The sequence below is a fragment of the Tupaia chinensis genome, unplaced genomic scaffold, assembly GCF_000334495.1.
Source record: "Tupaia chinensis unplaced genomic scaffold, TupChi_1.0 Scaffold144378_1, whole genome shotgun sequence".
Lineage (NCBI taxonomy): Eukaryota > Metazoa > Chordata > Mammalia > Scandentia > Tupaiidae > Tupaia > Tupaia belangeri.
Window position 1 is genome coordinate 1,939,365 of NW_006204238.1, and position 21,190 is coordinate 1,960,554.

Here is a 21,190-nt window from a genome sequence, read left to right on the forward strand (position 1 = left end):
TCTTTCCCTGCTAGAAAGGTTCTCCCTTCCTCTCCCTCAACTGCCTAACTTGTACTCGTTGCTAGGTCTCCACTATACCTCACTTCTAAGGATAGTTTTCCTGAAGACCCTAGGTAAGTTAGATTCTTACATAATCCCATAGTATCTAATACTTCCCCTTTCTTTACTGCTTAACCTTGATTCCAAAAGGAAATCTTCATTGAGAGCGGGGACTATAGCTGCTTTTTCCATGTTACATCCCCAGTGTGTTTAGCATAGTATTTGGCCACCATAGATATTTCTGTAAATATTTGTTCTTTGAATCTAGGCTAAATTTTAAATGTCAATACAACTCTTAATTTATATCATTTCAGTGAGATTACTGGTAATGGAAAAATACATGGGAAAATTAGACTTGTTAAATTTCATAAATACATGTTCATGTTTTTTACTTTCTGTTTGATCCAATTAGTTAAACAAGACCTACATTTTGTTGCACTAGCATTTTGCTTACTTTTAAAGATACTTATGTTGAACAACCAGAATTAATAACTTTTATTTCATCCTCCTTAGGTGGGATTTTTGTAATTCACGTTTACAGAGACAGATTGATGAGGAAGAATATTCTTATCCTGAACTGGTGAAAGTGGTTTGGTATAAGGGTATTACATATAGGTAAGACACCTGTGTTGGAGTTGGAGCTATTTAGCAGTATCACAGCGGAAATGGTACTAATCTTGCAGACAGACTCTCACAAGAGGGCCACAGTTTTGCTGGCCTAACCCTGCTCCAGTGTTGGGTGCTGAGTTTTACAGGTCACAGCTAATTTTACTAATGCACAAAGGGGGTCTTAAGACTCACATGAACTATGTTCATAAGATTTAAGTGGCAACTCCAAAGCCAGTGAGGGATCGGTTTTGCCATTAAATGTAGTATTCATATCAGTTATTCAAGATACCCCTTTCAAGGGATATAATTGTCAGAATTTGTCATATCAGAGGGTTGCCTGTTGAGCATATAATTAGATAAGAACTTAGACAGTAATAAGTTCTACTTTCATTCATGAAGCTGTATTAATTGAGCGGCAGCTCTGTGTCAGCCCTATTCCACTGAATTATCCCTACTCTTTGGCATCAGCAGTTTTCTAGTGACTGGAATACTGGTGTTGTCCAGATTGAGAGTTTCACTTTTAGGAATGAACTAGAAGAACACTGTTAAATTTTGGTTAGGAGAGAGCTCTCTTCCTGCATGAAGAGAGACTCCCTCTGACAACATATTCTTCATGTGTATTCCCCTCATACTGAGCTGAATTTTTTATATGGCACATACCAAATATAGTCAGTCACCTCTTAGAGATGGCACCTTGTATAGATGGCTAATCTTTCCATCAGGTAGTTATTCTACTAGTTTTATTATAAAAGAATCCTTTTATTTTCAGGTTCAGACAGTATTGTATTTAATTCCTATGTAATAGACATTGCTTTGGTAACTGCCATATGCCAACCCTTGTGATTGGCAGTGGGGATACCAGGAGTATGATAAGATATCTGAATTCCAGAAACTCTGCTCTTAGATACTTAAATAAAACAGACCAATTCTGTGCATTCTGTTTATTTTTTGTGAAAATTATATTTAGTTGATTGGGCTCGGAATATGAAATTATCTTCCTCTCTGAATAAGTAAAAAGACCGTCCTTTTTTGCTTAGAGTTTTGTTGTTTTTGCTTTTTAATTTTGCTATAGAGCACATGTGTTTGCTGGAGAGAGTAGGGTGAAGGGGTGAGGAAGCATCCCTGGAGGGCGGTGGCTACACCACAACCCCTTCTCCATTCTTCTCTCAGGATTTTGGGCATAAACGCACACACACCCAGCATGTTTGTTGAGATGCTGAATCTGGGTCTTAAATCTCACAATCAGCCATGTGGAATTTGACGCCTTAATTAACCACCATGCCACTAGCTGGCCTAGTGGGTTTTTTTGTTTTTAAGGTTTTGCCATAGGACACATGCACTTGCCAGGGAGAGAGAGACAGAGGGAAAGTGAATAAATCACCTCTTCGGGGGATGACCATGCCACAAATCCCTTCTCCATTGTCCTTTCAGGATTTGGGGCACACATGCACACATGCCCAACATGATTTTCAAGACTCCAGGTACAGGACTCGAACTGCAGTCAACCATGTCCAGCACTTTACTGTGCCACCTGCTGCCCCTCCCCTTTTTAAAAATCACTTTCATATGGTTTAATCTCAATTAGGAAAAATAATTAATGATTATTTTTCTTCCTTAGACTTAACCATAAAAACGTAAACTCAATAGAGATTTATCCTGGAGATGGATCTGTTTTCAAGTCAGAAGGAGCTTATTTGGGGAACTATTTTACATATTATTCTATTCAAGGAGGATCAGCAGAGGTAAGGTAACAATGAGATCTCAGCTTACAAAGAGTTGGGGATGGAGCTCTTTCTCAATCTAAACATATATGGGAAATTTGGTCTTTATATAATTTTGCCTTCTACTCCGTAGATTGGAGAATTGATATAATCTTACTGCAAGCATTGGGCCAGTAGCTATTAATTATCTTGTTAATTTTACTGTATTCTTAGCCGCTGTCATCCATTTGCTTAAGCTAAACCTCTGTCATAGAACTTATCAGTAGAAAATGCAGAAGCTAAAAGAATAACTGAGTTAATATATTACTTTGATTTAATATTTGCACATTAAAAAGCACATTATTTTTCTCCTACTATGTAATTGTTTCTTTATTTTAAACATGTAATTCCTAACTTTTTTTCTATTTTGCAAGAAGGCATATGCACTTGCCAGAGGACAGAGACAGAGAAAGTGAAAAAGCAACACCCATGGCAGTCATGTCATAATCCCTTCTCCACTTCTTTAGGGATTTTGGTTGGGCACACACACACACACACACGTCTCACATATTGTCAAGTCACCAGGTCTGGGACTCAAACCACATAGTCAGCCTTCTAAACCACTGTACCACAAGGTGGCCCACTTCTAAATCTTTATATACAAGTAGACAGTTTAACAATATTATTCTCTGTTGTTCAGAACAACAGTGAAACATAACCTGATACATTTATTGGACCATAAGATAGTAATATGGCTGTTTTGGTAATGATCTTAAATTTGCTTATTCTGACATTTGACATCCATTTTTTAGGGTGATCAAAAAATCATACTATGCTTTACACGTTGAAATAGAATATATATTTTTGCTTTTCATTATAGAGTAGTTAAGTAATAAGATTATTGGAATTGTTAGGTAGAGTTCAAAATAAAACAATTTTTTTTTTGAGGTTTTTGCTATAGGATGTGGGTGCTTACCAGAGAGACAGAAAGTGAGCAATCACCCCCCCACCCCAGGAGGGGATGACCACATCTCATTCCTTTCTCCATTCTCCTCTCAGGATTTGGGACACACACACACACACACACACTCTCTCACACACACAGCATGAGTTTTAAGCTGCCAGGTCCAGGACTCAAACAGTAGTTGACTATATGGGAGACCAGTAACATAACCATTTCACCATCTGCTGGTCCCTAGAGCAGAATTTTTTTTCCTTACTTTAACCTGTACTCCCAAATAAATTCCAGGTGAATTAAAGAGCTAACTGTAAGACTAAACTTTATAATTATTAGAGGAAAATATAGAATGCTGTTTAAAATCTTCGAGTAGGGGAGGCCTTCTTAAGTAGAATGCAGAAAGCCAGAAGTTTTGATAATATCAAGTAAAAGTGATCAGAAATTCTGCTTCTAGGTACCTAAGCCTAGCACAGTATTTGCATGACTAAGGGTATGGATTGGGTATTGTCTATCGTAGCAAGAAACTGGAAGCAACCTAAATATTCATCAAAAGGAAAATAGTGAAATAAGTCATAGTGATCAGATCATGGGAATGCTATATAGGAATTGAAAAGGAATGAAGATGATGTAGATTCATGGATTTTATTGAATGAAAAGAAAGTTACATGAGAACATGTACACTGATATCTTTGTGCTCAGAACAAAATGTAGAAAGGCCAGATGGTCTCACAGTAATAAAATGTGGCACATTGTGCAGCACACACCCCTGTGAAAGTTTAGGTTTGCATCTGGAGACATCTGAATCTGTTATGCATGCACAGAACCTATAATATAGGGCTAGCTAAAGCTGGAGGTGGATCGTGGCATAAGACTGTTGGAGGTGCTGTTTTCCATCTCTCTTGCTCAGGAAAAAAATCAAGTAAACTTAAAAAAATAAGTAAACCTTAAGCCTACATAGTTGGAAAGAGAGAGAAAATAGAAGTAATTACTTTGGGGATTTCAGAGAGGAGTCTAGGATTTCGTGAAGGAGGAAGAGTCAGGGAGAACTTAATTCTTGTATTTTTTAAAACTTTTATTAAGGGACCAGCAGTGGGCGTAACGGCTATGTCACTGGACTCCCATGTAGTCGACCACAGTTTGAGTCCCAGACCCGGTGGCTTAAACTCATGCTGGGCATGTGTGCCCAAGATCCTGAGAGGAGAAGGGATTATGGTGTGGCCATCCCCCCTGGAGGGTGATTTCTTGTTTTCTGTCTTTCTGGTGAGCACACGTGCCCTATAGCAAAAACCTCTCCAAAAAAAAAAACATAGTTATGTATTAATATTTACGTTAACTAAATTGTTAAGTAGGAAAGATTGACAAGTACAATATAAGTGCTTCCGTGTGATTTTTTTAAGCTGCTGGGTCTGGGACTCAAACTGCAGTTGGCCATATGAGAGTCCACCGCCTTAACTACCACATCACCTGCTAGCCCATCCACTGAAGGATTTTAAAATAAGGATGTGCCATCAGGTTTTTGTTAGATCATTTCCTAGAAAGATGAACTAGATAACAAAGAAGTAAAAAACTTCAAGCTATAGAACCAGTTAGAAGACATTTATAGTAACTTACGTAAAGATTAGGCAGTGGTTGTGAAAAATGGAGACATGGGAATGGATAAATTGTGAAAAATATACATTTTAGAATTATTGAGTTCGGGGGGCCAGCAGGTGGTGTGGTGGTTAAGGACGCTGGACTCCGTCATGGCCAACCATGGTTCAAGTACCAGACCTGGCGGCTTGCTTTCTCATTCTCCCTCTCTCTTTCTCTTGCTCTGTCTCTCTCTGTCAAATTTAAATAAATAAATAAAAGTTTAATAAAATAATTATTTAAAAAACAGAATTATTGAATTATTTAGTTCCTCAGGGAACTCAGTAGCCAATGGGGTAAGGCAAAAAATTAAAATGTAGTATTTTGAATACTTAACTGTAACATCGAAGGCAAGGAAAAATTCCAGACTTCAAAATGAGAAAATAGTAAAGCAACATAAAACATCTTTAAAAAATTACAGGTTTGGGCCAACTAATGGCATGGTGATTAAGATGTCTGGATCCTACATGGCTATTCCACAGTCCAAGTCCCGGACACCGTGGCTTGAAAACACACCTGGCCCATGTGCATGCATGTCCAAATTCCCAAGAACAGAATGGAAGAGAAGGGATTACGATGTGCCCATTCCCTTTGGGAGGTGCTTTCTCATTTTTCTATCTTTCTATCTGCCTCTTGCTCTGTCTACTACACATGCCCTAGAGCAAGAAAGCAAAACAAAACAAAACAAAAAACAGGCTTTAGATTAGTTAAAATAACTGCTTGCCTTGACACTATTTCAAGAGTAATATTAGCAAATAATGAGAGCTAAAGTTTATTATTAATGAGATTTTTTATTTTATACTAATTTTCAGAGAGAAGAGAAAACTTACTCAGTTAATAACCTTCCTCCAGACAGACCAGGAAGTCAGTTCTCTCTGCGTTCCTTAATTAAGCAGGCGACCCGGTAAGTTCTTTGCATTAAACTGAATCAAGTGCAAGGTAGCTGACCATCTTTAGACATTTTCTTGTGGCTAAGACTCAGCAGAAATATATATCTTTGGTAAAATCTGTCATCTTTTCTGGTTGTCTCTATTTCATTATAAGAGAATTTCAGGGTTTGAAATTTAATTCATGAAAAACATCCATCTGGTTAGCAAATGCTGGGAGGAAAGAAGTGCCTTTTCTCTGGAGAAGTGTGGCATTGTCCTTGGGCATCAAGTGGGAGATTTGATGATACATTATTATCCTCCGAGTAATAATGATTTCTGAGGATACTAAGGATAAAGTATAGATTGATTCTTTGGTTTGAAAATTTTCTTAATTAATATGTGGCACCCAGAAGAATGAAAGTAGATTGTTGAATTTAATTATTTATTTTTATTAATTTGTGTCTGAGCAACCTCCAAAATAGATTTGAAGGGACAAAATTTGTAATTTGATTTCCTAGGGATGGTTGATTTACATCTCCCCCACATTTAGCCTGTGCTTAAACTTTCAGGCACTGTGAATCTGTCGCCTTTTAAAAAAAGAGCACCCTGGGCCAGCTCTGTGGCCTAGTGTTTAAGGCAGCAAGATCTCACATGGCTGACTGTGTGTTCAAGTTCTGGACCTAGCAGCTTGAGAAACATGCCAGGCATATGTGTATGTGTGCCCAAAATCCCAGAAGGAGGGGGAAATGTAGAAGGGATTGTGGCATGCTTTCTTCTCTCCCTTTCTCTCTGTCTCTGTCTAGTGAGCACATATTCCCTCTAGCAAAAAAACCATAAAGCAAAAAACCTGAAAATTCTTCCCATGGAGTCATTTCATTGCTAAAAATCAGAGAAATAACCTTAAATAGGTAGGTTAGCACAAAGAGAAGCAACAGTAGTTCCTTTGTAGAGGCTTAAGAATTTCTGAAAGAAAAGAGTTTCTAACTCATTTCAGTACAAATGAGTTACTAGCCATCTGAAATGATGTATGGCACTGACAATTGGAAGATGTCATTATTTGCAAGTGTTTAAAGTGGTGTTTTTTGTGTTCACAGAGTTCTTCAACATTGCACCAAGATAAGGCTTTCTTTAAGCCATAACTATCATATATGCTGCTGGAAAATGGTATGTTAGAAGTTCTATTTCAAAAGCAAAATACTGTTAATTATTTTATTGTGTCTATACTTCTCAGTTCGGTTTACTTTCATCTAAGTCATGTGAGAAATTCTTTGTAACACTGATACTGGTTTATTCCAAAAAAGTGTACCTATTAGACAAACACTGAAAAATCTTGACTTTTTTGTTATTCTTTGATCATAAATAGTTTGGTTTTATCTATTTTTAATGAAGGGGGAAGGACAGGGAATTAACTGCATTTGAAATACGTAAAAACAGTCATTATAAATCATGATATTAGAGTATTCTATATGTTTATGGTTGTAAAAGTAAGTTCTTTTGTTTAAAAAAAAAAGTTACTTATTAGATAGATGGTGTAGTGGTTAGGACACTGGACTCCCACATGGTCGACCACAGTTCAAGTCCCAGATCTGGTGACTTGCTTTCTCACTTTCCCTTCTCTCTCTCTCTCTCTCTCTCTATTTCCTAGGGATGGTTGATTTACATCTCCCCCACATTTAGCCTGTGCTTAAACTTTCAGGCACTGTGAATCTGTCGCCTTTTAAAAAAAGAGCACCCTGGGCCAGCTCTGTGGCCTAGTGTTTAAGGCAGCAAGATCTCACATGGCTGACTGTGTGTTCAAGTTCTGGACCTAGCAGCTTGAGAAACATGCCAGGCATATGTGTATGTGTGCCCAAAATCCCAGAAGGAGGGGGCGTAGGAGAAGGGATTGTGGCATGCTTTCTTCTCTCCCTTTCTCTCTGTCTCTGTCTAGTGAGCACATATTCCCTCTAGCAAAAAAACCATAAAGCAAAAAACCTGAAAATTCTTCCCATGGAGTCATTTCATTGCTAAAAATCAGAGAAATAACCTTAAATAGGTAGGTTAGCACAAAGAGAAGCAACAGTAGTTCCTTTGTAGAGGCTTAAGAATTTCTGAAAGAAAAGAGTTTCTAACTCATTTCAGTACAAATGAGTTACTAGCCATCTGAAATGATGTATGGCACTGACAATTGGAAGATGTCATTATTTGCAAGTGTTTAAAGTGGTGTTTTTTGTGTTCACAGAGTTCTTCAACATTGCACCAAGATAAGGCTTTCTTTAAGCCATAACTATCATATATGCTGCTGGAAAATGGTATGTTAGAAGTTCTATTTCAAAAGCAAAATACTGTTAATTATTTTATTGTGTCTATACTTCTCAGTTCGGTTTACTTTCATCTAAGTCATGTGAGAAATTCTTTGTAACACTGATACTGGTTTATTCCAAAAAAGTGTACCTATTAGACAAACACTGAAAAATCTTGACTTTTTTGTTATTCTTTGATCATAAATAGTTTGGTTTTATCTATTTTTAATGAAGGGGGAAGGACAGGGAATTAACTGCATTTGAAATACGTAAAAACAGTCATTATAAATCATGATATTAGAGTATTCTATATGTTTATGGTTGTAAAAGTAAGTTCTTTTGTTTAAAAAAAAAAGTTACTTATTAGATAGATGGTGTAGTGGTTAGGACACTGGACTCCCACATGGTCGACCACAGTTCAAGTCCCAGATCTGGTGACTTGCTTTCTCACTTTCCCTTCTCTCTCTCTCTCTCTCTCTCTCTCTCTCTTTCTCTCGTCAAATTTTAAAAATAAGAAAAATAATAAATCTTTTAAAAATGTTTATTTATTTAATTAAAGAGACAGATAGATATAGTCTTGATCCAGTCTTGCCATGCCACAATCTCTTCAGCTTTTCAACCAGTCAGGATTATGGGTGCACCCACAGATGTATCCAGCATATTCAAGTTGACTAGCATCTGGTCCTAGGGCCTTCCATTTGACTCCAGTATTACGCAGCTGTGCACTACCATGTGCACCACTGCAGCTGGGCCTAAAAGTAAATTCTTTACTGCTGACTTGGAGAAAGAAAGATTTTAATTTCTGTGTCTATACTAATTTAATTGCAAACCAGTAAGATGCTATAGTTCCTAATTTGTGTCTTTATTCTATGTAAAGTTCAGAGCAGAGTGATGACTTTACAAATATACTAGAACTTAATCAGCTTGTAATAGACTGTTGGTATCCACTCCTGGGAAAGATAAAACATATATAAGAATGTATAGTAGTCTACTTATGAATAAGAATCTGAAGTTGCCTTAGAGTTCATTAACATTCATTTAAATCTTATTAATGGATAACTATTTCCTGATGCTTTTATTTCCTTGATTTTAGGTATCCAAGATAAATGATAGCAAGATACTACCTTTGCTTTTGAAAGAATCATTCATACCTAGTGTGGGAAGATTTCTTGCCTATTCTGATAACAAAGTACATGCTATCTTTTTAGATGGTGTTACTCTAACCCTAAATTGGAATTTAAGCTCTTCTGCTGAAAAGGGACAGGTAAGTATACTTTAGACTGGAATCTATTTTTTTATTGGTTATTTATCTGTGAAAAACAGAATAAAGAAGTTACTTTGCAATCTCAATTTATTTTTTTTAAGTATAAAATCTGTCAGGCTTTATTGATCTCATTGAGTTTTCTATCAAAAATTAGAATAGTGTGGGACCAGCAGTTAGTGTCGCTGGACTCCTACGTAGTCGACCACGGTTCGCGTCCTGGACCCGGTGGCTTAAACTCACGCTGGGCACGTTTGCGTGCATGCCCAAGATCCCGAGAGGACAATGGAGAAGAAGGGATTGCGGCGTGGCCATCCCCCCTGGGGGGTGATTTCTCGCTTTTATCTCTCTGTCTCTCTCTGTCTGTCTGGTGAGCGCACGCGCCCTATAGCAAAAACCTCTCCAAAAAAAGAAGAAAAAAATTAGAATGGTGTGACAAAGTCATTTTTTATAAAGATAACTCATTAAAGAGAGAGAGGAGTTAGGATTTTGATTCCTTTTTATTATTACCTATTTGAGTGGTGATTAAATAATATCCATATCTTACGTAAATATTTAAATCGTCAAAATAAATTTTTAATGATTCGTCTACTTATTTTTTTTAATGTTAATAATAAAATTAAAGAGGTTGTTTATAGCTTTGTTTTTAGTTTCGGAATGATAAAAACTTCCTTCCTTGCTTCTTAAGGTAAATCAAGGTCTCAACTTAGGTTGGTGTAAGCTAACTTTTCCTGATGGACAAGATCAGCTAATTCAAATTGAACATGCTGGACCATATGAAAGGTACTGAAAAGCAATTGTAAAAGTACTTTCAGAACCAACCCCGTAGCACAATAGCTAAAGTGCTGCGCATAGAAAGCTGGATCCCACGTAGCCGACTGATTTGTTTCCTGGCTCTAGGCAGCTTGAGAATCACATTGACCATGTCACATTGCAGGGTGTTTGGGAGTTGCTTTCTTTCTCTTATTCCGGCAAGCATGTGCACCCTCTTGGAATTTAAAAGAAAATTTAAAAATTATTTTTGGGGCTAGCCTTTGGCCTGGTGATTAAGGGGCCACATGGCTGACAATGCAGTTCAGTTCCCAGACAAAAACATGCCAGGTTCATGTGCATACATACCCAAAAATCCCAAAAGGAGGGAAATCTGAAGAAGGGATTGCAGTGTGATTATTCCTGTGGAGGATGCTTTCTTCCTCTCTTCCTTTATTTCACTATCTCTGTTTTTCTCACTCTCTGACAAGCACACATGCCTTCTGTCAAAATTAAGAAAGAAATTTCATACTTTAATTGACAGGAAATATATAAATATCATTTAAATGTTATGTATCTTTATAGTTTTTACATGTGGATAATGGGAAGAAAGTCTTTCAACAGGTTTCAAAGTTTACAACCATATTGACATTGATCATAACTAAATAGATCATGTCAGCTTTAGTTATTTCCATTTGTATTCAAAAGGGTTTCCAAAATAAAATGTGTTATGGACATTCTGATTTGCTGTGGACTTTGGTTTTTGGTCTACTGTGTTAGCTAATTAACTAATCTCCTAACCAATTTAAAATAAGGTTTGCAACCACAAATAAACATAATTGTGTATGTTCTTATTAAGTTGATAAAGTTAAATTAGCTGATGCTTATTCCTAAAATGAGGAAGCTTCTTAAAATCAGTTTCTTCTGAATATGCCTTTTCTCTTTGGGCTTATGTAATTTGTTATTAGTTATAGTGGTTCTACTTGTAATCATTACATTTCAGTTATTTTACTTGAGAGTGTTCATAGAATAAATGCATTTTTTACCTCTTTAATTTGTCTATAAGGCTTTATTGCTTTTTAGTCTAAATGCTCCAACATTCATTGCTATTTTGAATGATTTGCATCAAAAAGATAGTGTTTTGGACCAGCAGTTAGCGTAATGGCTATGTCGCTGGACTCCCATGTAGTCGACCACTGTTCGAGTCCCGGACCCGGTGGCTTAAACTCACGCCGGGTGCGTGTGTGTGTGTGCCCAAGATCCCAAGAGGACAATGGAGGAGAAGCTGATTGCGGTGTGGCCATCCCCCCTGGGGGGTGATTTCCCGCTTTTTGAATCTCTGTCTCTCTCTGTCTGGCGAGTGCACATGCCCTATACCAAAAACCTCTCCAAAAAAAAAAAAAGATAGTGTTTTTAGCAGACAGTATTGTTTCAGCGAGTCATTTCAGATCATCTGTTTTATTACACTTGATATTTGTTTGGTATATTCAGTGAGTTATATCTAATCATACATATGTGTGCATATACAAGGAGACTTTAAAAGTTTATAGAAAAATAAAATTAGTAGTATGAGTTTATTTTGGTACAAAGAAAATTTGAAATTCATGCATACTTATTTCATAATACAAATTCCCCAGGAGCTTTTTGAAGGCTTCTCTTGTATGTGTGTACCTATGTATGCATTACTGTGTGTTTTCTAGTTTAAATTTTAGCAAGCAAATACTAACTTAGTCTTATTATGTGTAAAGACATTTTCAGCATAAAACTTAATGAAATTAATTTTACTTTGAAAAAAATGAAAGGAGAATTTGAACATTTGAGTTTGAACTTTAAGTGAAATTTAGGTGTCACAAATTTGTTTTGCTTCTTAAATGTCATCTTTGTTAACTATGAATGTGAATAAATCATTTTATTCTTAATGAGCAATGGGAAAAAAAAACCTGCCTTTTCTGTGTCCAGTAAAAAAGATTTAGAAAATTGTCCAGTAAATGTCTCAGTTTAAAATTTTTTCTTTAATTCATTTTGTGTACAAGTTTATTTTTCAAGTATTTCTTCTAATCTTTTTTTTAAAAAAGTTATTTAACTTTATTTATTTTTATTTATTTTAATTTGATTAGAGAGGGAACAATCAAGAGAGAGAGAGAAAATGAGAAAGCAAGCCGCTATGTTCGGGACTCAATTGCAGTCGACCATGTGGGAGTCCAGCACCCTTAATCATGCTACCTGCCGGCCCCTCTTCTAATGTATTCTAATGTATTCCCTGTAGCTATGTGACTGCAGTCAAGTCATGGTGCAGAAGACTGACCCAGACTGGTCCAAGAGAAGTGCTGACACATCCTTCATCTACCGTTCTCGAAGAAAACTGGTACTTATGTTCTTTTAGACTTAGAATCTATACAGGTGACTGATACTTTAAAGTGTCAAGTGGTAAACTCCGAGACTTTTTCCTAAGAAAACTTTCTTTAGTTGTAAACCTATTTATCTCTTAAAATTTTTTTGATAGTTGGAGCTTGAAAATAATTTCTTTTTTCTTTTAAGAGAGAGATTTTTGATTTTTGGTATAAGGTGCATGCAGTTGTCAGAAAGATAGAGAAAGAGACAGAAAGCGAGACATCACCCCTCGGGGGTATGCCCTTGCTGCAATCCCTTCTCCTCCATTCTCCTCTCAAGATCTTGGGCATGTACACACATGTGCCCTCAGTGAGTTTTAAGCCCCCAGGTCTGGGACTCGACCCACAGTCCACTATGTGGGAGTCCAGTGGCATAACCATTATGTCATCTGCTGGTCTTGAAAATAACTTATTTCTAATTAGGCATCTAATTTATTATATCTCATCATATTATATGTCATCAGAAAGTCAGAAAAACTCTGTACTGAAAACTTTACATAAAAATGAGTGGCTTTTTTATGTGATAAATTCATCCTAAAAACTTTATGAAAAAAATGTAAAATATTAATAGATCCTTAAAATGTTAATAATGTAAAGGGAAATAAAATGTTGAATAATACAAACTTTCAGGTTAAGGTGATTTATTTATTTATTTATTTATTTCAAGATTTTTGCCATAGGGCATGTGCACTTGCCAGAGAGAGAGAGACAGTAAGAGGGAAAGTGAGAAATCATCTCTTGAGGCAAAGGCCATCCCCAAACCCCTTCTTCGTCCTCCTATTGGGATTTTGGGCATGCACATGCGTGTACCCAGTGTGATTTTCAGGTCACTGGGTCCAGCACTCAAACCACGGTCAGCCATGTGGGAGTCCAGTACCTTAACTACCAGGCTACCTGCTGGCCCCAATTTTTAAATAATTTGTATAATATTAGTTATATCCCCAAAATTAATTGGCAAATTAACAAAAAAGTAATATTTTTCTTCCTCCTATGTGCTTTTCAGGGTGCAGTGAACTAGAACTGGGCTTTAAAAAAATATTTGGAAGAAAGTAAGACATTCTGGGGAGGGCATAAGTAAAAGGGAAATAGTGAAAAGCTTTTTATGGAGCAAGTGCTGCCCAATAGTTTGCGTAAAGTGTGTGGGTTTTGGTAAATAGGAAAATAGGTGTTGTAATAAATGAAGGTGTTCAGGAGTTTATGGTGGAAAAAAGGCAGGAAGAAAGGTCATTAGGAAGATTAGTATCATTGACGGTATAATCTGAATATATTGGAAAAGAAAGATAAAGGAATTATTTAGGAAACTTTAAAAATAATTTGTAGGGTCACCCAGTGTAGTGTAGTGCAAAAAGTTTTTTTACACCTTTTCCTACGTTAGAACAAGTCAAATCAGATCATTAGGTATTACTTGAATATCTTAGGTATCTAAGGATCCATCTTTCCAGATCTGTCATCCTTTAGCTATAACCTGTTTGGGAGCAGGAAATTTACTTGAGTAGGTAGCAAAAAAACAGTTGGAAAGAATGGGGAATTGTACATTGCTATAAACTGGCCATTTCACCATCTCACTTCCTCCCGCCCCTCCCCATCTCTCACTGGTGGGCATATGTGCCCTATAGAAAATTAAAAATAGTAATAATGATAAATAATAAAATTAAACCTTTAATTTTTTTTAATTTTAAAAATTAAAAAAAGAAAGTAATGATAGATGATAGCAGCCAAGGCAGAAACAATAAGGAGCAGTAGAGACACAAGGGAACTGAGGCAAGATGACTTCATTCCTCTTGCAAAACCCTAGTCATTTCACTATCATTTGTCTTCTTTTCAAAGGGAGTAAGTTGGAAGAAGAGAAAAGACTGTACAATAAGTAGCTACCCTTTTTCTACCTCTCCCTGCACTATTAGCTTATTGATTCAGTTTTTCTATTTCAAATGAAAAATTTGAGTGAGATAGAGACAGAGCACCCAGGAGGGTCTTGGTGCTGTGATCCCCGGCCTCAGGCAGCCTCAGATCATGGGCATGCACGTGCCAGCATACTCAAGGAGGTCTCTGGATGCAAACCCAGAACCTTCCCTTGTGGGTCAACATCTGGAAGTGTCACATTTTACTGCCAAGCCACTGCCTGGCCCCTGGTTCAACTGTCTTTTTGTTTTGTTGGGTTTGTTTGTTTGTTTGTTTGTTTGTTTGTTTGTTTGCCAAAGGATGAATGTATATGTGAAAGATAGAGAGCACCCCACAATGGAACCTGACCGTACTACGGTCCTTTATCAATAACACTTTTGTTGGGAGCCTGGGCATGCACACATTCCCCGGATGTTTTTCAGGCCGGAATTTGAACCACGGTGCTTATCCGCTGTGCTACAGGACTAGACCAACTTTTTTTTATTTTTTAAGCTATAGGGCGCATGTACTTACTAGACACAGAGACAGAGGGGAAGGAAGTAAGAAAGCACCCCCCCAGGGGGTTGGCCACACTATAATCCCTTCTCCATTCTTCTCTTAGGATTCTGGATACATGAGCCTGGTGTGCTTCTCAAGCCACTGGATCTGGGAGTCAAACCATACCATCTGCTGGCCCCCAACTTTTTTTAAGAGTTTATTTTATCCATGATAGGGAGCACACAAGACAGAAAAAGAGAGCGAGAAACACCCTCAGCTTGGTCTTGTCGCCTGCAGTCTTCTTTCCCCAGTCATCCTGCTTACCAGGATCCAGGCATATGCACACATTCCTGACTAATTTTCAGACTGACCTGGGGATCAAACCCACAGATGGCCATGTGGCTTCCAACTGTGCCACCAGAATGGATCTCATTCAACTTTTTCTGATTCCCCTTTTCAGTAGGCCTGTTAGCCGAAAAATAGTACAAAAGGTACTCATAAGCAACAGCATTAGAGATTGTATTATTCCTGTGCCTCCCAAAATGTGTCCTGTGTGCAGAAAATAAAAAGATGTTCTGTAATGATGAAGAATCAACTGGCTTTGGAATAAGTCACATCCATGTTCTTTACCACAGCTGCTTAAAGTGATAAAAGGTCTCTGTCATCCATCCAGAGGCTAGATACAAAGAAGAGAGCAGTGCAAGCTGACAGGGCAGTGCAGGCAGTCTGTTTTAATAAAGCCAGTAAATCAAACAAGTCAAATATCCCATTATGAGCTGTGAAGGAGGCATTTCTAATGACTTGAATAGAGAGAGATTTTAGACTAAGGTCCTCATTAATTTTGCAGAGAGTAAGTCAAGTTATACTATTTATACTCGTATACCACTGCTCAAGTTTTATTCTAGCTCAATGAGAAAAAAGACAACACATACATAAGGGACTCTGCTGGAGCTGTATACATTTAACCCTTTAGACCAGTTGCCTCAATATCTCATTCTACACAACATGGTTAGAGCTAATATTCCTGGTGTTAACCCTGTGTGCTTAAGAAATAAATGAGGGGCTGGCAGGTGGAGTGGTGGTTAAGGCAGCTGAACTCCCACATGGCTGACCGGGATTTGAGACCCAGAGCTGGCAGCTTGCTTTCTTTCCTTCTCTCGAGTCTCTATCTGGTCAACTTCAAAAAAATAAATAAATAAAATAATAACACAGTGAATAAAATTAAATACAATTTTAAAAAAGAAACAAATGAGTAGGTAGTTTATTCTACATGGAATTTAATGAAAAATAATTGTGTTTTTACACCTAATCAATTATGTAAAACCTTGGACCTCCCAAATCATCTGTTCTGTTGCTAATAACAGAAATGGGGGCCAGACATGGCTTCTGGAAGTTAAGGTGACTGGGTCCTACATGATCAGCTGTGTAGTTCAAGTCCCAGACCTGGCAGCTTGGAAAACATACCAGAAGTATGTGCATGCATGCCCCAAATCATGAAAGGAGAAATGGAGGAGAAGGGATTGCAGCATGATCATCCCATGTACGGGAAGGGGGTGGGGCAGGGGCAGGTGTGCTTTTTCACTTTCTCTCTCTCTCTCTCTCTTTTGTTCTCTCTCTCTAGTGAGTGCATGGGCCCTCTAGCAATTTTTTTTTTTTTTTTAATGAAAATAAAATGCCTCAGCCTAGGTAATATAAGAGAGAGGTTTATTTAGCTCACAGTTTGGAGATCCAAGGTCCAGGTGTCATATCTGGTAAGGGCCTCCTTTCTGGTGGTTAACATGGAAGAGGGCAGGCAGGACTGTGTACAGAGCATGTTCGTGTCTGTGTGTCCCTGCTCTAGTCTCATTCCCTCTCCTTATAAAGCCACCGGTATTTAGGTGGGGGCCCGAACCTAATAACTTTATCCAATCTTGTCACTTATCAAAGGCTTCCCCTCCTATTCCCATATTTGGATTAAATTTCCTGCTCTTTTAATATGTTCACAATGCACATAATGAATTTTAGGGGGACACGTTTAAACCATAGCACCATCCTTTCCCTAAGCGTTTCATGAATGAGTTTTTACTTTATGTGAAATGTACAGAAGAGTAAGAAAAGATCTTTTCTTCTGAAAGAGTCTAGGCTAGGAAGATCAGAAAGTTAAATAGTTCAAGTGAAGACATTACAAATAATGTCTTAAGTGTATGATTAATTAACATAATGCTATAGGAATTCAAGGATGGAGGGATGACTTCCACAGAAGGAATGAAATTTAAAGGTAAAATTTCATTAGTTTGAGTAAACTTCAGGGAGGAAGGTAGGGGGTGAGTCAGGTTAGATCTAAGAAATATTACTTTCAAATAGCAATTCTTGATGACAGAGACCTTGAGGTGGGGATTTTTATTCACTTGGCTTAAAAAGCACTCAATAATGGGCCAGCAGGTAGCATGGTAGGTACGATGCTAGATCCCACATGGCTGACTTAATGGTTTGAGTCCCAGACCCAGTGGCTTGAAAAGCATGCTGAAAAACTCCCCAAAAATCCTGAGAGGAGATGGAAAAGAAATTGTGGCATGGCCATCCACCCTAGGGGTGATTTCTCACTTTTCCTTCCTCCCTCCCTCTCTCTCTCTCTGGCCAGCACATGTGCCCTATAGTAAAATAAAACAAACAAAAAGAACTCAATACATATTAATAAGTTGATTTGTTGGTAAGTAAACTTAATATAGAAAGTATTTTTTTATTTTTTAAAAAGACTTTTTTTTTCCCGGGGGGGTGGGGGCAGAGGTTTTTGCCTTAGGGCATTACTCACCAGAGAGAAAGAGAGAGAGAGGAAAAATGAGAAATCACCCCCCAGGCCGAATGGCCAAACTGAATCCCTTCTCTTCCGTTCTTCTCCTGGGATCTTGGGCCTCTATGTACACACACCTGGTGTGAGTTTCAAGCTACCAGGTCCAGGACTCAAACCACAGTCATCCATATGGGAGTCCAGCAACGGAACCACTACGCCATCTGTTGGCTCCCTAAAGAATTATTTAATTTTATTTTTTTATTATTATTATTTTCAATTTGACCAGAGAGAGAGAAAAGGAAAGTGAGAAAGCAAGCCACCAGGTCTGGGATTCAAACCTCTTGTAGGCCAAGAGGAAATCTAGCACCTTTACCACAATGCCACCTGCCAGCCCCTATAAAAAGAATTCTTAACTTCTATTATAGGTTTTTCTGTTTAAAAGTCTAACCTATAATGAAGAAAAGTTGAGTATGCTTATTTGAAAATTTGTGAACATTTATTATTTTCAATATACTTTTTTTTTCCCTAACAGGTCTGTCACTTCTGAACTTGAAAAGATACAGAAGTTTAACTGTATCCTTTGTAAGCAGTGGTCCTGTATAATTTTTCCCTTTCCATTCTAAGCTTGATTAATGACTCTTTATGAATATTAATTTATACTTCCACATGCTGAGTTTGATTAAGTCAGCAAATACTTAAGATTGTATTTTAAAAGGTATATTGTTTCTAGCAGGTACATCATTTTAATCTTTATACTTTTATTTGGGTTTAAATAGGGTAAAGAATAGTGAACTATGGTTACAGTTTCCTTTGGAGACTTTTTCACTTATATAATTATACTCAAAATTATAACTGTTTAAAACATATTTTTGGCTTTTTCTTATGAAGAGACTGTACATTCTCTATTCTACACATTCTTATCCCATTCATCTATATTTGTTTTCTCTTGTGATATTTCTGTAATCTTACTCAAATAATAAACCTTCTGCAACAGAGGACAGGTTATTTTTTTTCTCTTCACTCTAGACTTGTTTTTAAAATGAAATATACATGACCTAGATTGTTTACAATCCTATCATCTCTACTCTTGTTCATTTTTTCCTGTATCATTTCTTCACTTAAGGAAATGTTACTGAGATTAATATTCTTTTCTTCCCACCAAACTTCTATCTAGACACATACATACCCTCTTCCTTCCCTATCCCTTATACTATAACTAGTTTCCTCATCTGTAAGGATTGACTTAATAAACTCTATTTATACATCCAAGAAATTTTCCTCCCAATTGAGAAATAATATTTTACTATGAAGGTCAGGCTCTATGAAAATAAAAATAATTTAAATGAAATGTGTAGAGGAAAGCTCCTTAATTAAGCAACTCAGCGCTACTAGAAAATAGTGGTGTCCTCAACTGGATTTCTAACTCAAAAAATGAACACTCTTCTGATTACTATGAACCAAGATCTTCAGAAACCTTGCTAGAAGTTAATGAAAAGAGAGTATCTGTAGCATTGAAGAAAACTTCCGAAATCCTTCAGGATATTGACTGTCTTCTATCAAACTCTAAAAAGTGAAAAATCAGAGCCAGCTGGTGGTGTGGTGAAGGCGACTAGATCCCACAGGCAACTGCATGGTTTGAGTCCCAGACCCAACAGCTTGAAAACATGCCAGGTAGTATGTGCACACGAAACTCCTGAGAGAGGGACCAGCAGTTAGCATAATAGCTATGTCGCTGAACTCCCATGTAGTCTACCGTGGTTCGAACACCGGACCCAGTGGCTTAAACTCACACTGGGCACATGTGCGTGTGTACCCAAGATTCCAAGAGAATGAAGGAGGACACATTGCAGCATGGCCATCCCCCCGGGGGGTGATTTCTCACTTTCTGTCTCTCTGTCTCTCTCTGTCTTTCTGGCAAGCACACACGCCCTATAGCAAACAAACAAACAAACAACTCTACAAAACTCCCGAGAGAATGGAGGAAAAGGGATTGCAGTGTGAGAAGCGCTTTCTCACTCTCCACCCTCAATACAAGTGCACATGCCCTATAGTAAATGTTTTTTTAAGTGAAAAATTGAATTATTACAGTGTCTTATTCAATCTTAGGAATGTTGCTTCATGTGACTGGTATAAGATTACTATTAAGTCAAATTATATATATTATATCTGCATAATAATTGATCATTGACATTTAACTTTAGAGGTATTTTACCTAACTTGTAAATTTTTTAAGATTTATATTTTATTAATAAATAATTTAACAGTTTGAACTATTTCATTCTTTAGATATGTGAGAAAAAATTTGTGAAGTTATAAAATTATTTCTGTTTTTATCTTCTGGAACATTCGCTATTAATTTTTATATAGGACTGTGCGTTAGGTCATTTGCTATTTTCTTTCTCCAGGTATTTCTCAAAAGAACTGAGTAAAGAACTAGATCTTAAACAAAACTATCAAAACATATAAACTGATCAGGGCAATATTGCAAGCTATGAATCAAGCACTTCAATAAAGACTAAATTTCATCTAGATTGTCTCATGAACCAGTTTCTTTCTTTTAAACATATGAAAAATACTTATGCTGCAAAATGTGTGAAATTAAGAGAAATAAGCTCACCAAAAGTGCTATTTATCACAACCTTGTTGACTACATTATCTAAAAATACTTAAACTGAATAGAAACAGAAGTGTTCTAATTTTCTGATTTCTATAAAAGACCAGGCTCTTCATAAAATAAGAGAAGCAGAAACAGAGGAAACAAGGAGAAAAATGGAGAGAACACAACATAATAGTTCAGGAGTTACAATGTCAGTGAATTGGATGGGCACAAGGCCCTCCTTCTACCTCCTCACACTGGGTTCCTTCACATTTCAGATCTCAGCACATATATCATTTCCTCAGAAGATACCATTACCTAATGATAGCCCTGCCTAACTTTCCCTTCACTCTGTTAATATCCTTTAGAGGACATAGCAGTCTCTCCAGTTGGTTGGTTTCCTCATGGTGTATCCCCCTCTTGAGCTCCACTGGCCTTGTTAGCATAGTATCTGGCATACCTAGGGCACTCAGTATGTATTGTATAAATGAATCAGTGCCTTCAGGCTTCTGTCTCTGACTACAAAGAAAATATCTGTAATTTTGTTGTTTTGGTTTGCAGGAACCCGCCTATGTTGTCTCCTGATAGCTCCAGAAAGCCTCAACTATAATGCCAAATTGTTAATGCAATCAGAAAAAATGTGTTCTAGGTGCCCGCAGATGGTGTGGTGGTGGTTAGGGGCACTAGATTCCCACATTGCTTGCTACAGTTTCCACATCTCTCAATCTGCCTGCCCCTCTCTGGTCCAATTAAATAATAGAGCTAAATAAAATGATTTTTTAAAAAAATTGTCCTAAACGTAAAGAAAATCCCTCAAAATTGTGAATATATTTGGTTGCAGATATTTTTAGTTATATTTTAAACTATGTGGAGGTTAAAATGTGTATATTAATAATTTTCTTCCTCAGTTGAGTGTTTTCCATTGGCTAAGGACCAAATGTGACAAGCAACAAAAATTTCT

The 21,190-nt window shown here is 37.2% G+C and overlaps 1 protein-coding gene across 1 annotated transcript in view; it reads left to right on the top strand.

The window, feature by feature from the left end:
• CUNH5orf34 (chromosome unknown C5orf34 homolog) overlaps positions 1-19,396 on the top strand; it is a 30,721-nt gene extending 11,325 nt beyond the window's left edge. The window contains exons 5-13 of the mRNA XM_006166946.3: positions 553-654; positions 2,267-2,390; positions 5,748-5,839; positions 6,899-6,968; positions 9,180-9,350; positions 10,036-10,130; positions 12,364-12,462; positions 18,166-18,206; positions 19,017-19,396. Coding sequence (XP_006167008.1) covers positions 553-654; positions 2,267-2,390; positions 5,748-5,839; positions 6,899-6,968; positions 9,180-9,350; positions 10,036-10,130; positions 12,364-12,462; positions 18,166-18,206; positions 19,017-19,207 — 985 coding nt within the window. The 3' untranslated portion in view covers positions 19,208-19,396. The remainder of the gene's footprint in view (positions 1-552; positions 655-2,266; positions 2,391-5,747; positions 5,840-6,898; positions 6,969-9,179; positions 9,351-10,035; positions 10,131-12,363; positions 12,463-18,165; positions 18,207-19,016) is intronic.
• The last annotated feature ends 1,794 nt before the right edge of the window (positions 19,397-21,190 follow it).